At 38.5% G+C, this 13,649-nt stretch overlaps 2 protein-coding genes across 2 annotated transcripts in view; both read right to left on the bottom strand.

Annotated features, from left to right (window-relative positions):
- RNF128 (ring finger protein 128) overlaps positions 1 to 7,636 on the bottom strand; it is a 110,723-nt gene extending 103,087 nt beyond the window's left edge. Inside the window, exon 1 of the mRNA XM_004379740.1 lies at positions 7,071 to 7,636. Coding sequence (XP_004379797.1) covers positions 7,071 to 7,473 — 403 coding nt within the window. The 5' untranslated portion in view covers positions 7,474 to 7,636. The remainder of the gene's footprint in view (positions 1 to 7,070) is intronic.
- A 2,905-nt stretch (positions 7,637 to 10,541) lies between these two features.
- Positions 10,542 to 11,418, bottom strand: LOC101345123 (histone H3.3-like). The gene has a single exon (XM_004379738.3). It carries the CDS (start codon positions 11,290 to 11,292, stop codon positions 10,894 to 10,896), a length of 399 nt encoding a protein of 132 aa, XP_004379795.1. The 5' UTR covers positions 11,293 to 11,418; the 3' UTR covers positions 10,542 to 10,893.
- Between the last annotated feature and the right edge of the window lie 2,231 nt (positions 11,419 to 13,649).

The following is a 13,649-nucleotide window of genomic DNA, read 5'->3' as shown; positions in this document are numbered from 1 at the left end:
TTTTGTTTTATTTATGTGATGGATTACAATGAGTGTTTTTCTAATGTTGAACCATCCCTGCATACCTGGTTTGACTCCCACTTGGTCTTGGTGAATTATTTTTTTGATATGTTGTTTAATTGTATTGGCTAGAATTTTGTTGAGGATTTTTGTGTTTATGTTCACGAGGGATATTGGTCTGTAATTTTCTTTTTTTTTGTGGTGTCTTTACCTGGTTTTCATATCAGGGTTATGCTGGCTTCATAGAATGAGTTTCGGAGTATTCCATCCTTTTCTATGCTCTGAAATACCTTTAGTAGTAGTGGTGTTAACTCTTCTCCGAAAGTTTGGTAGAATTCCCCAGTGAAACCATCAGGGCCAGGGCTTTTTATCTGTTGGGAGCTTTTTAATTACCTTTTCAATCTCTTGTTTTAGGTTTATTTAGTTGTTCTACCTCTGATTGTATTAGTTTAGGTAGGTAGTGTGTTCCCAGAAATTTGTCCATTTCCTCTAGGTTTTCAAATTTGTTAGAGTATAATTTTTCATAATATGCTGTTATGATTCTTTTAATTTCAGTTGAGTCTGTTGTGATATCGCCCATGTCATTTCTTATTCGGGTTACCTCCCAGATTCTTGACTTTGCTGAAATAAACTATATTCAAATCTAAGCATTTCCTAAGGCAATTTACCTATAAGTAGCATATTTAATTTTCAAAAACTGTCAGGCTCAGCAAGCAAGTACTTAACATGTTCTGAATTTTCTGCTTGGATAGCTCAAGAGTCCTGACTTTTCTTGCACATCTGGGACAGAACAGGATGGTTGTCTCTGCAGCACTTGGAAAGGGTTGTTAAGAAGTTATATAGTTAGTTAAGGACACCTTAAGCAGATCCTTCTATTTCCAACCCCATTAAAATGCCAAGTCAAAGCTCACAGCAAATTGGGAAACTTTGAATTAATTGTCTTCCTTCAAGTACTAGGCTATTTACTACTCCTTGTCAGTGGGAACCCTTCTTAGATGAAAGTTGTCCCCTTCAGAAAAAGAATCCTGCTAGTAGGGTGGATGTAAATCGACTGGGTCCAGGGGTAAGGGCATTCTGTACCCACATCATGAAACTATGGGAGGTGAGGGAAGCAGCAGCAACCCTTAGGCTTGTTGGGGCCCTTGAAGGTAGCCTATAGGTAAGGAGGCACAGAAATGTAAAAGGACATGGGGAAAAGAAAGTATTTTCATATTAGTAAGAGAGTGGGCATGGTAGATTACCAGTGAGAAAGAGACAAGCAGCCCCTGACATATGGACTTGGCCTGGCACTATCAGTTGGGCCTTGGTGAACATAAACAATCTCACAGAAGAATAAAATTAGACAAGGCTACTCTGTGACCATGATGGATCAAGACAAAAACAAAATCATTCCATAGTCATGTCTGAACACAGTCAAAATATGAACATTGTCCAAGCCACAAAAATAACCAAACATCCACCTGTCCTGGCTTTATATGAGTGACTGCCGCTTCTTTACCAATTACAGCTTTAGCCTAGAGCCCTGATGGCGCAGTGGTTAAGAGGTCGGCTGCTAACCAAAAACGGTCGGCAGTTGGCGTCCACCAGACGCTTCTTGGAAACCTATGGGGCAGTTCAACTCTGTCTTATAGGGTTGCTATGAGTCGGAATCGACTCGATGGCAATGGGTTTCTTGGGAGTTTCAGTTTTACCTTCTCCTAGATAAGACTTAAGATATCCAAACATAGAATTACCCCTGCTTCCTGACAGCATCCAAATCCAGAACAAAGCTATCTAGGGTGACCAGCTCTTCCTAGCTTGCCCAATAATTTCCTGGTTTTAGCACTGAAAATCCCATGGTCCAGGAAATGCTCAGTCTCAGGCAAACTGGAATGGTCGGTCACTGGCTCACTTCCTTAAACCCTTCCCCAAATCACCTAAAATAAGCCCAAATCCTGTAAGTCCTTTCTAACATCCCTTACTGAGGTGCCCCATGGTTTTCATGGTGTGCCTTCTCCCAGGCTACAACAAATAATAAACCCAACTTTTAAACTATGGGCCTGTTCATATTATTCTTTGGCTGGAGGGCATTGACATCAGTAAAAAGGAAAGAGTACAATATTGAGGAAGGGCTATTAAGGCCTCTGGAAGTCCATGGTATATTCAATATTCTTTGCCAACACAATAATTCAAAGGCATCAATCCTTCTTCAGTCTTCCTTATTCATAGTCCATCTTTTGTCTGCATATGAGGCAATTGACAATACCATGGCTTGGATCAGACACACTTTGGTCCTCAAAGTGACACCTTTACTTTTTAACACTTTAAAGAGGTCTTTTGCAGCTGATTTGCCCAATGCCGGAAGAACGAACAAATCTGTCTTGGAAGAAGTACAGCCAGAATGCTCCTCGGAAGTGAGGATTGCAAGACTTCGTCTCATGTACTTTGGGCATGTTTTCAGGAAGGACCAGTCCCTGGAGAAGGACACTATGCTTGGTGTCATGGATTGAATTATGTTCCCCCAAAAATGTGTGTATCAATTTGGCTGGGCCATGATTCAAAGTATTGTGTGGTTGTCCTCCATTTTGTGATTATAATTTTATGTTAAAGAGGATTAGGGTGGGATTCCATGACACCCTTACTAAGGTCACATCCCTGATCCAATGTAAAGGGAGTTTCCCTGGGGTGTGGCCTGCACCACCTTTTATCTTACAAGAGATTAAAGGAAAGGGAAGCAAGCAGAGAGTTGGGGACCTCTACCACCAAGAAAGCAGTGCCAGGAGCAGAGTACGTCGTTCGGTCTCAGGGTTCCTGCACAGAGAAGCTCCCAGACCAAAGGAAGACTGATGCATCACAAGGACCATCCCCCACAGCCGACAGAGAGAAAGCCTTCCCCTGGAGCTGATGCCCTGAATTTGGACTTCTAGCCTACTAGATTGTGCGAAAATAAATTTCTCTTTGTTAAAGGCATACACTTGTGGTATTTCTGTTATAGCAGCACTAGATGACTATGACACTTGGTAAAGTAGAGGGTCAGCGAAAAAGAGGGAGACCCTCAATGGGATGAATTGACACAATGGCTGCAACAATGGGCTCAAACATAGCAACAACTGTGAGGATGGTGCAGGACCAGGCAGTGTTTCGTTCTGTTGTGCACAGGGTCACTATGAGTCGGAGCTGACTTGATGGCACCTAGCAACAACAGTAAGGCCTAGCATGGAAAAATGAGACTGAAGGAATGAAGAGGTACAGGGAGCCAGGGAAGAGCTGAAGGATACCAAAGGCCTGAGGGGGCTAGAATGTGGTTTCCTGAAAAGGTGGTTTTTAGGGGTGATAAAAGATGATGTGAAGGGAGGGAACGTGAAGCCATGAGCTTTTAGAGGAGGAAGAAAAGGAGGGAATGACTTTTTGGCCCCACCTTTGATACCAAAATAAAACAAAGTACTAACGAAAAGACAGCAAAAACAAAATTTTGGCTTATGTTATAAAATAATGACTCAGTCCTTAATGATCTAGAGGATGATCATATAATTTTCATATCCACATTTGCTTCCTTATGTTTGTCAACTGTCTCATATAATAGTTTCTACATAAGGGAAATTTCTGGGAAGGAAGAAAGAAAACTAATGACATACTAGTTGATAGGTCTATAATGCAAAATTCTAAACCTACACTTTTAATTCTGTTGGGTTGAGATTATTCAATATTAAAGGTCAATATTCAATCGACAACATGGGTGAACCTTTAAAACATTATGCTGAGTGAAATAAGACAGTCGAAAAAAGGACAAATATTGTATGAAGCCACTTCCATGAAGTATCTAGAATAGGCAAATGTATGAAGAACAAAGTTCATTAGTGGTTACCAGGGGTGGGAGGGCGGGAGAAAAGGGAAATCATTGCTTAGCGGGCACTGAGTTTCTGTTAAGGGTGACGGAAAAAATTGGAAATGGATAGTGGTGATGGTTGCACAACATGATGAATGCAGTTAATGTCATTGAATTGTACACATAACACATGATGAAATGGTAAATGTTTCGTTATACATATTTTTACCACAATAAAACAAAGATCGATATTCATTAAATAAAGTGCCTAGAACAGTGCCTGGCATGTAGTAAGTGTCAATACATGTTAACTATTACAATTCTATCATTATGCTAGTCTAATGTAATGTAATCTTAGCTGAAAGCAGAGAATACCAGAAAGATGTTTACCTGTGTTTTATTGACTACATGAAGGCATTTGACTGTGTGGATCATAACAAATTATGGAAACATCGCGAAGAATGGGAACTCCAGAACACCTAATTGTGCCCATGAGGAACCTGCACACAGACTAAGAGGCAGTCGTTCAAACAGAACAAGGGGATACTGCATGGTTTAAAATCAGGAAAGGTGTGTGTCAGTGCTGTATCCTTTCACCATACCTATTCAATCTGTATGCTGAGCAAATAATCCGAGAAGCTGGACTATATGAAGAATAACATGGCATCAGGATTGGACGGAGACTCATTAAGAACCTGAGATTTGCAGATGCCACAACCTTGCTTGCTGAAAGTGAAGAGGACCTGAGGCACTTACCGAAGAAGATCAAAGACCACAGCCTTCAGTATGGATAACACCTCAACATAAAGAAAACAAAAATCCTCACAACTGGACCCATAAACAACATCATGATAAACGGATAAAAGATTGACATTGTCAAAGATTTCATTTTACTTGGATACACAATCAACGCCCATGGAAGCAGCAGTCAAGAAATCAAACAATGTATTGCATTGGGAAAATCTGCTGCAAAAGATCTCTTTAAATGTTAAAAAGCAAAGATGTCACTGTGAGGACTAAGGTTTGCCTGACTGAAGGAATGGTATTTTCAATCGCCTCATATGCATGTGAAAGCTGGGTAATGAATAAGGAAGACTGAAGAGGAATTGATGCCTTTGAATTATGGTGTTGGCAAAGAATATTGAATATACCATGGACTGCCAGAAGAACAAACAAATCTGTCTTGGAAATAGTACAGCCAGAATGCTCCTTAGAAACAAGGATGGCGAGACTTCATCTCATGCACTTTGGACATGTTATCAGGAGGGACCAGTCCCTGGAGAAGGACATCATGCTTGGTAAAGTAGAGGGTCAGTGAAAAAGAGGAAGCCGCTCAGCGAGATGGATTGACACAGTGGCTGCAACAATGGCTCAAGCATAGTTTGATTGTGAGGATGGCGCAGGACGGAGCAGTGTTTCGTTCTGTTGTATGTACATAGGGTCACTATGAGTCAGAACCGACTGAAGGGCACATAACAACAACAATGTAATCTTTATTAATGTGTTTCTTTTAAAACAGGAGCAATATTGAAGCTTTAAAAAATGTTTCTAATCATACCTCCTTGATTATAGTGAAGGTATATATTGAATGATAAGTCTAACTGCCTTCTCTCTAAAACTTTTCAGAGCCATATACTCAAATGATTAAGTTACATCTGCCTTTTGGTGAGATTTACTCTAAGTGACCTTTGGTAAATCTTTTAAATTCAGTGGTTGAGTACCTACTTTCCACTTGATGTTGGCCCCTACTTCAGGTTATAAAGCAAGTTTTGAGAACTGGACTACTATTTAGTTTGATACTCTTTACCCTTTAAAAAATAGCAGAGGAGTGAACAAGCAGAATATGATTGTCCACGCAAAGGAAACCTAGAGTACACAGAATTTCTAAATTAAATATAAAGGAAGTAGCTTCCTTATAAAATGTTTAATTCTCAATTTTCATTAGAAAGCTGCCTCATTTTTGTTTCTACAAAAAGGAAAGTCACTTCTAAAAGTACAGGAATGTGCAGAGAATGCTTATGAAATGCTCTTAAGTTGAAAAAAAGAAGAATGCCCTACTTCTGGCAATGTCCAGGATGTGCTACAAAAGGTTGAACGTAGAATTGTGTATATTTACAGTAATTTTGTGCTTCTGAAAGACCATCTAACCTGTTTGGTTTTTTTTGTTGTTGTTGTTTGTTTGTTTTTTTTGATACCAAGTGAAACAAGTAGCTTAGTTTTCAAACATTGCTACTAAACTGCCACACTGCATGTATACAACCTGGAATGATCCAACCAATCTTCCATTCTTAAGACAGATTTGATTTTCTCCCTTTTACAATTCTGACATTTGTTTAATTTCATTTGCCTTAGTTTTCATAGAGACCAAATTCGGTGGTTTATAACACCAATTATGTATTCATTTACAATCAGCCCTTTCCTTTTCGACATTATTCCAATTTTTTTCTTTTGCCAAATCTGGGACAAAAAAATTACACATACCCACAGTGTAGAAAACTTGGGTCAGAAGTCTACTTCTTTTCTGGTAAAAAAAAATTACTTGGAAAGTGGCATTATTACAAAATAAAATAATAATTCTCAGAAGTAAATTCCTTTACAAAATTAATAAATTAGATGATTCTATTTACTTAAGAAGCGCTAATATAGGAAAATCTTTACTTTTGATGGGAATTACAGTTACATCATATTTTTGCCATATGCTTTTTAATGGATGATGATTCTTACAGGGTAGTTTTAGATGCATCAGTCCTACAAATAGATTCAAATCCTACATACATACAGCATATAGTTGAATTCTCATTTCTGTAAATATTTTACACACAATATGCTATTGTTTAATCATAATAATGAATCAGTTTTTCAGGTACCACATACTTGAATACGTGCAACATTTTCTGAATGAGAAAATGAATCAAACTGAAAAGTACAAATTAATAATGAAATTAAAATGTCATCTTTCCTTTAATGTTAACAGGTAGAGACACAGTTTATTAAAAAAGCAATTAAATGATACACACTTAGAAAACAAATACGGCTGAGAAAACCTGAGAGAAAATAACCACTTCACAAATTGCTATTGTCCTTGGACAAATTCATTAAAAATATTAAGTAAGAGTAAAGTAATTCCAAGTAGTTCAAGGCAAGAAAATTTAAAGTTAAATCATTTTTCAACCTCACTGCCGGGTCCTCGGATAATTCTAGATGGAAATACCATTTTAAGATAAACAACGACATTAACCCTCTTTGGGAGTTGATTATTACTTACCAAAATTTGCCATCTGTATCGTTTGGTTGCCAGTCTGTGGAACATTGTAAATCACAACAGCATCAGCATTTTTTCTGCTCGCTGCTTGAATTTTTTCTGAAAAGGTACAATTGCCTCTTTCTATCAGCGCAATCCAGGGCTTCTTAGCATTAGTAAACTCCGTGTTGTAGTCACAAGCCTGGTAGTTATTGTTCTTAGGGATGCCCACTACCCCCATAGCATTAGTCACTGGTGAGGCTAATCCATAAACACCACATTCGCATGTCTCTGTTGTAGTATAGTTGCTGATTTCATCGTAATAAGTCACAGTCACACAGGCATTCATTGAAAAAGAGGCTGAAATCTTAAATAAGAAGATAATTACACGAAGCAGAAAAAAACTAGACTTATTCTCCTGGTTCATTGCTCGTTCATTTGAGCATAAAATTTAAGATGTCTGCTGATATTTCCAACAATCAGTCACCATTGTCCGCTCACGTCCCTGCTAAGCAGAAGTCTGAAATTTCAGTTGCAAGAAGGTAACTGATCTCACCTCTAGCAACATAAGCTCTGAATACATCAGCTCTGTTTCACTTTACCTAAATTTCCCTTTGCCTGCCCCTCCTACAACTGTATACACACATGACCCTTAACCAGGACTACCTTAGCAATAAATAACACCATCAACTTTATTCTACATGTCAACTTATCAGGATTGGATGGCTTCCTGAACTGAAGTTTTTTCCTTCTTATTGTTCCAGCTAATGCACTTTCATAAACCTGGAGCGGACTGGAATGAGGAACTAGACTCTTGGGACTCCCACGTGACAGGGCGGAACGTCACCTCTCTCAGAATATCTAAAGCACCAAACTGGTTTTTTTCCAAGCCCTGCTGAAATATGCTGTCAACCAGTTCAGCTGGGAGTAAGTTAAGATGTGCAATTTTAATCGCTATAGCATTAGCTGAATTTATTTTTACAGCCTTTCCCCCTCTTATTGTTTTGTGGATCTTTTTTCTTCGCAGACTCCCCAAGGAATATCCTCTGCTGCCTTGTTTATTCATTGAAAAGTAAACATATCTCAGTGGCTAGAGATCCTTTCCTCTAAAGTACAGTGCCTTGCCCTTGGTGGTGGTGTTCTTAGGTGCCATCGAGTTGGTTCTGACTTATAGCAACCCCATGTACAACAGAAGGAAACACTGCCCTGTCCTATGTCATCCTCACCTTGCCCACGGTATCTATGCATTGCTGTCTTCCATTAAATTTTATGTCCCATGTGTTATACTCTAAAAAACAGAATCTTCAAGGTTTAATTTTTAACATTCAGAGCTTTTCAGTTTAGTTCTTTCAAATGTATAGACAGCTTTATTTTATTGCCTCCTTTATTTTTAGCTTTGTTTTTAATCAGGAGTACACTGGACCCTAGCAGCACTTGGGCAGATTGCTGGGATAGGGAGATTGGAATGTGTACCAAGGGCTGGTGAAGGAGTAGATGCACCAAAACAAACAGAGATATCAGGAGTCTGACTGGGCAAAGAGTCAGCAAAGTAGACAAACAGGCATTAGGCTGTCAGAGAAGCAAAAAGTCACCAGGTCAAACGGAAGGCAGGCACAAAGGCCCAAAGTCCAAGACAAGTAGTCTAGGATCAGGAAAACCACTGGAGTCAAGGGGGCAGGGCCACAGAAAATAGGAAAACGGGAGACATTGTTAAAGGAGATGATCCATAAAGCTGTGTCTTCCCCCTAGGCATCTGAGAGATTAATGTTGGAGTGGACCCTGCAGGTAGGAACCACTAGTTAGAGGGGAGGAGTTCAGGGAATTAGCCACAGAATCTGCTGAATAAATCCCAACAGATGCACAATACAAATATAAACCTTTCTATCATATCATAGCTACAAATTACTCATCTGTGTATCCCCCTACAGTATTTGGCATAGTAGCACCTTACACACATTAATCACTTCAATAACTATTTATGGAATTGAACTGAAAGTTTAAAGATCATGTGTATTAGCTTGTGATCTATTTAAGAGTAAACACAAATAGTTTATTATTTTGGTACTAGCACTAACATTTGATATGTTAGAGTTCATAATAAAGCCTGTACCCACATGACAAAAAACAAACTACCATCAAGCTGAAAAGAGAAGTGTTATTATCATCAAAACCATTCGTTTGCTGATTGCTAATGGACAGACATCTGTGATAAATTCAACACTAGCATTTGACATGCAAATAATTAGTAAAGTCCTAGAAATTTGATTTAACTTTTTCTGCTAGTTATTAAATTGTTTTTTAGGAAGAATTTCTCATGAAATAGTTTACAAACAGATTAGTGAGAGGTAAGCTACATCTATTAGAAGTCAAATTTTGCAAAATAATCCTAACATACTAGTTTCAGATCTTTACATCATATTTTTGCACAAGTTACATCATTACATGCCTTAAAAACGACAACTTTCCAATAACACTTTGTGGCAGTGCTGGTGTATTAAAGATAACTTTACTAAAATGTTAGGTTAAATTGCCCTGGAGGTTGAATCGCATGACTTGATATGATAACCAGCATTATATACCTTGTATATAAGTGCTTTTTATGTTTTCCTTTTATGGCTTTCAGAGAAAGTCATAACTTAAAAAGTGACTGTGGATTGGTTTTTAAAAATTTGCAGTTGAGTAAAATTAGTCCTAGAACAATAAATACCCATTCATCCAATTCTCCTATTAACTCTTAAGGTAATTTGCTGGAGGATGAGCAGATGAACTTGTAGCACCTGCATAGGAGGTAAGTTCAAAGTATTAGATAAAGCACGAGCTCTAATAAAACTAACAATTGCTTGAGATAGTACTATATACCAATGGTTCTCAAATTTGTCTGCACATTAGAATCACCTGGAGAACTTTTAACTATCCCCATGTCCAGGCTGCACCCTAATTAGAGACTCAGGGGTGAGACCTAAGCACAGTAATTTTTTAAAACTCTGTCATACCAATATGAAGACAAGTTTGAGAACCACTGCTATATAGTACTGCTTCAAACATTTGTTAATATTATAGACTTTTTTAGTCACCTGGTGAAGTAACTTAATAAAGACACAGAGAAGGGAATTACTCATCTCTTAGACAAGGAATGTTTCAATTTTTTCCACATGGCTGAAAAACATCTATGGCCAACCAATTTAAAGATGAGGAAGCACGGGGATGTGTTCCTAATGGAATACAGGTAACACTTGATCATTCACAGCAGGCTTTTAATTCTGGACTGGGTGACTCCAACTTGGTGTATTTTCAAAAGGAATAAAAATTAATTTTGATATTAGCCCAAGTCAAATTAAAGGAATAACCAGGATCTAATATTATAAAATAATTTGATGTCCAAAGCCAAGTATGGCTAAAACTGTATGACAGCAAATTACCTGAAAGTCATCTATATGTCACTTTTTTTTAATTGCCTTTGTGATTTTTTGGGGGAAATTTTTTTGAGTGTTGGAATTTTTTTTTCAAGTCATAACCAGTTTTATTGCAAAAGGACCCTGTACACATTTATCAATTCTAGTACCTTAATAGCTACCCAACAAGTCATTAACATACAGAAACACATGCATCATGAGAAGCAAGAAGTATCACCCATCCCTTCTGCAGATCAGCAGCTTGTCACTCCTGAGCAATAGTGCCCACATCACTGAGGTCTGTGAACACTTTTCGCATTCATCCTGAGTGAAAGATGGAATGACTTAAGTACAAATGCAACATATTATAAACAATTTCTTACAAAAAAAGTCACAAATTAAACCAAAGTATTTTACAGAATTTACTACAAAACACCAGAAAAACTGCCTTTTACTTAAGCTCTCTCCTCCCGTATCCGGATGTCTTTGGGCATGATGGTGACTCTCTTGGCGTGGATGGCACACAGATTAGTGTCTTCAAATAACCCAACCAGGTACGCTTCACTAGCCTCCTGCAGGGCACCGATGGCCGCACTCTGAAACCTCAAGTCTGTTTTGAAATCCTGGGCGATCTCCCTCGCCAGCCTCTGGAAAGGCAACTTCCGGATCAGAAGCTCGGTGGATTTCTGATAACGGTGGATCTCTCGAAACGCCACGGTTCCGGGCCTGTAATGGTGAGGTTTCTTCACCCCGCAGGTAGAGGGAGCGCGCTTTCTGGCAGCCTTGGTGGCCAGCTGTTTGCGGGGGGCTTTCTCCCCGGTAGATTTACGCGCAGTCTGCTTGCTTCGGGCCATTTTTCACTAAACGCCAAAGTCTTAGGCCGCTTCACGGACCGCGGCGCCGCGTCTGGTGGCCCAAAGGAGAGCCACAGTCGCTGGGCAAACAGATAACGCTCCCACAACGAACGACCAAACCACTCTGCTCTCTGAGTGTTGGAATTTTTAAAGAAATAATTAGACCATTAGAATTAGGCAAGATGCCAGCATCTGTATTTCAGTGTTACCTCCAAAATTTACACTGAGTATATCCACTTCTCTCCATCTCATTTGCTACTATTATCTCTTACTTGGGCTATTGTAATTGTCTCCTAGTTGGTCCCTTGCTTTCATTTTTGCCTCTTGCATTAGTAGAATACAGGTTTGACTGCTGTTCAGAGACTCAAAAATAATGGTGGCTTAAACAAGATAGAAGTTTATTTTTCTCTCATGTGACCATCTGATGGTAAGCAGTTCAAAACCAGTATGACAGCTCTACAGTATCAGGGGCCTAGGCTCCTAGGTTGTTCTGCCAACTCTAAGGTGTTCCTCTTGTCTACGTGATCAAAGACATCTCACCACTATGTTCACATTCTAGCCAGCAGAAAGGGGGGAAAGGCAAGGAGAACATTCCTCCCTTACCTTTGAGGGAATGGCTCAGAAATTGTACAGATCACACTCACTTCCCATTGACCAGAACTTAGTCACAAGGCCATACCTAACTACAGAGGAAGCTGGGGAAAGTATTCTTTATACTAGGCAGCCATGTGCCCAGATAAAAATTGAGGGATCTATTACTATAGAAGGGGGCAACAGGTATTAGGGTATAACTAGCAGTGTCTGCCAACCTCTTTATAATACATTCTCCTCCTGGCAGACAGTGACCATTCTAAAACATGAATCAAATCATGGCATATCCTGGCCATGAACCATTTAATGGCTTCCCAGTGCTCTTAAGATAAAAACTAAAATCCTTACCAAGGCCTATGACTCTGCATAATCTGCAAGAGCCCTTGCCTATTTGCCAGCCTCATCTTGTATCTCATTTTCCACACCCCAGCCACATCAGACCTCATTCAATTCCTCAAACATACTTTCTCCTGGGAGGCCTCTGTGTATGCTGTTACCTGTCTGGAATGGCCCCATCCCTCAGATCATTATTCAAGTTCACTTCCTCTGGAAAAAACTTCTCTGATGCTCCCTACCCATTCTTTGTTTAAAAGTCTAATATAAACTGCATACCGTTTCTTTGTGGCATTTATCTCACTAATTTGTGTAATTATTGGAATGTCTTTCTTTTGCACAACACTAAGTTCCATGACAGTAGGGGCCAAATGTTTGTTTTCACTTGTATTGTATTGTGGTCCTAGTGATTGCCCAGTGCTTGGTACAGAGTGGATACTCAAATATTTGGATATATGCTACACTAATTTGACTCATCGTTTTATGAGGCCTCAGATTTTAGAGAAGTTTATCTCACAGCGGCCTAACTACACTAAATGAAAATTTTTTATTATTCAAAATTTTTACTTTGTGCTCAAATTAGTGTTTAAAGAAATAGATTTTGGAGTTATAAGCTTGACCTTACAATTTAATTGCCTTGACTATTTTACATTTAGTCTTTTTCACTTTAAGTTCCCCATCTACAAAATAGGTATTAATACTGTGTCAGGGAAAACTTCTAGATCTTAAGCTACTAGAAATCAGATGCAATAACCTCAGAATAGCATCAGAGGTACTTGAGTTCTTAAAAAAAAAAGTTACATGATTTTCACTGAAAATGTGCATATCATTTCAAAAAGAAAGTTAAAATATTTTAGATTTATGTTTTGAAGATCATTGTATGTATATGTAAACACCGAACAGGCAACAAATTAGGAAGAACATTATCAGTAAAAATAATTGGGATTAAAAAGATTTAAATGTTTATTTACTTTTTGTTATAATGAGCTGCTATAATTGATAATGGCCTAATAACTTTAAAATGTTCTTCATAGAAAACCACATTTTTATGAAACACGTAGGAACAATTAACGTCAAGATATTTTCAGTGTTCTAGTAACTATGCTAATCGACCAAAAGAATCACAGAACTAGATGGGACCATTATTTTGCAAACTTTACAAATTTGGAAACTGAGGCCCAGCAGATTAAGTAGCTTTACTTAAAGTTCCACAGGGACTTAGGGGCAGAGCTGTGGCTAACTTTAAATCTATTTATTTCAAAATCTACTGTTTATTTTTTAGCATAAGGGAAAACAAACACTTGGGGCTAGAAGTGGTGTCAACATAACAATGTAAGAATGAAGGATGGTATGACTTGGACAACAAGATAAATTTATATCTAATGTTTCTATTTTGGAGACTTCGCCAAACTCAAATATAATCTCAAATAACT

The sequence above is a fragment of the Trichechus manatus genome, unplaced genomic scaffold (assembly GCF_000243295.1).
Source record: "Trichechus manatus latirostris isolate Lorelei unplaced genomic scaffold, TriManLat1.0 scaffold00068, whole genome shotgun sequence".
Classification (NCBI taxonomy): domain Eukaryota; kingdom Metazoa; phylum Chordata; class Mammalia; order Sirenia; family Trichechidae; genus Trichechus; species Trichechus manatus.
This window is presented reverse-complemented; position numbering and strand designations above follow the sequence as displayed.

Bases quoted from the DNA above. Each gene is read 5' to 3' on its own strand.
- LOC101345123 (XM_004379738.3), bottom strand. From the start codon at position 11,292: ATGGCCCGAAGCAAGCAGACTGCGCGTAAATCTACCGGGGAGAAAGCC.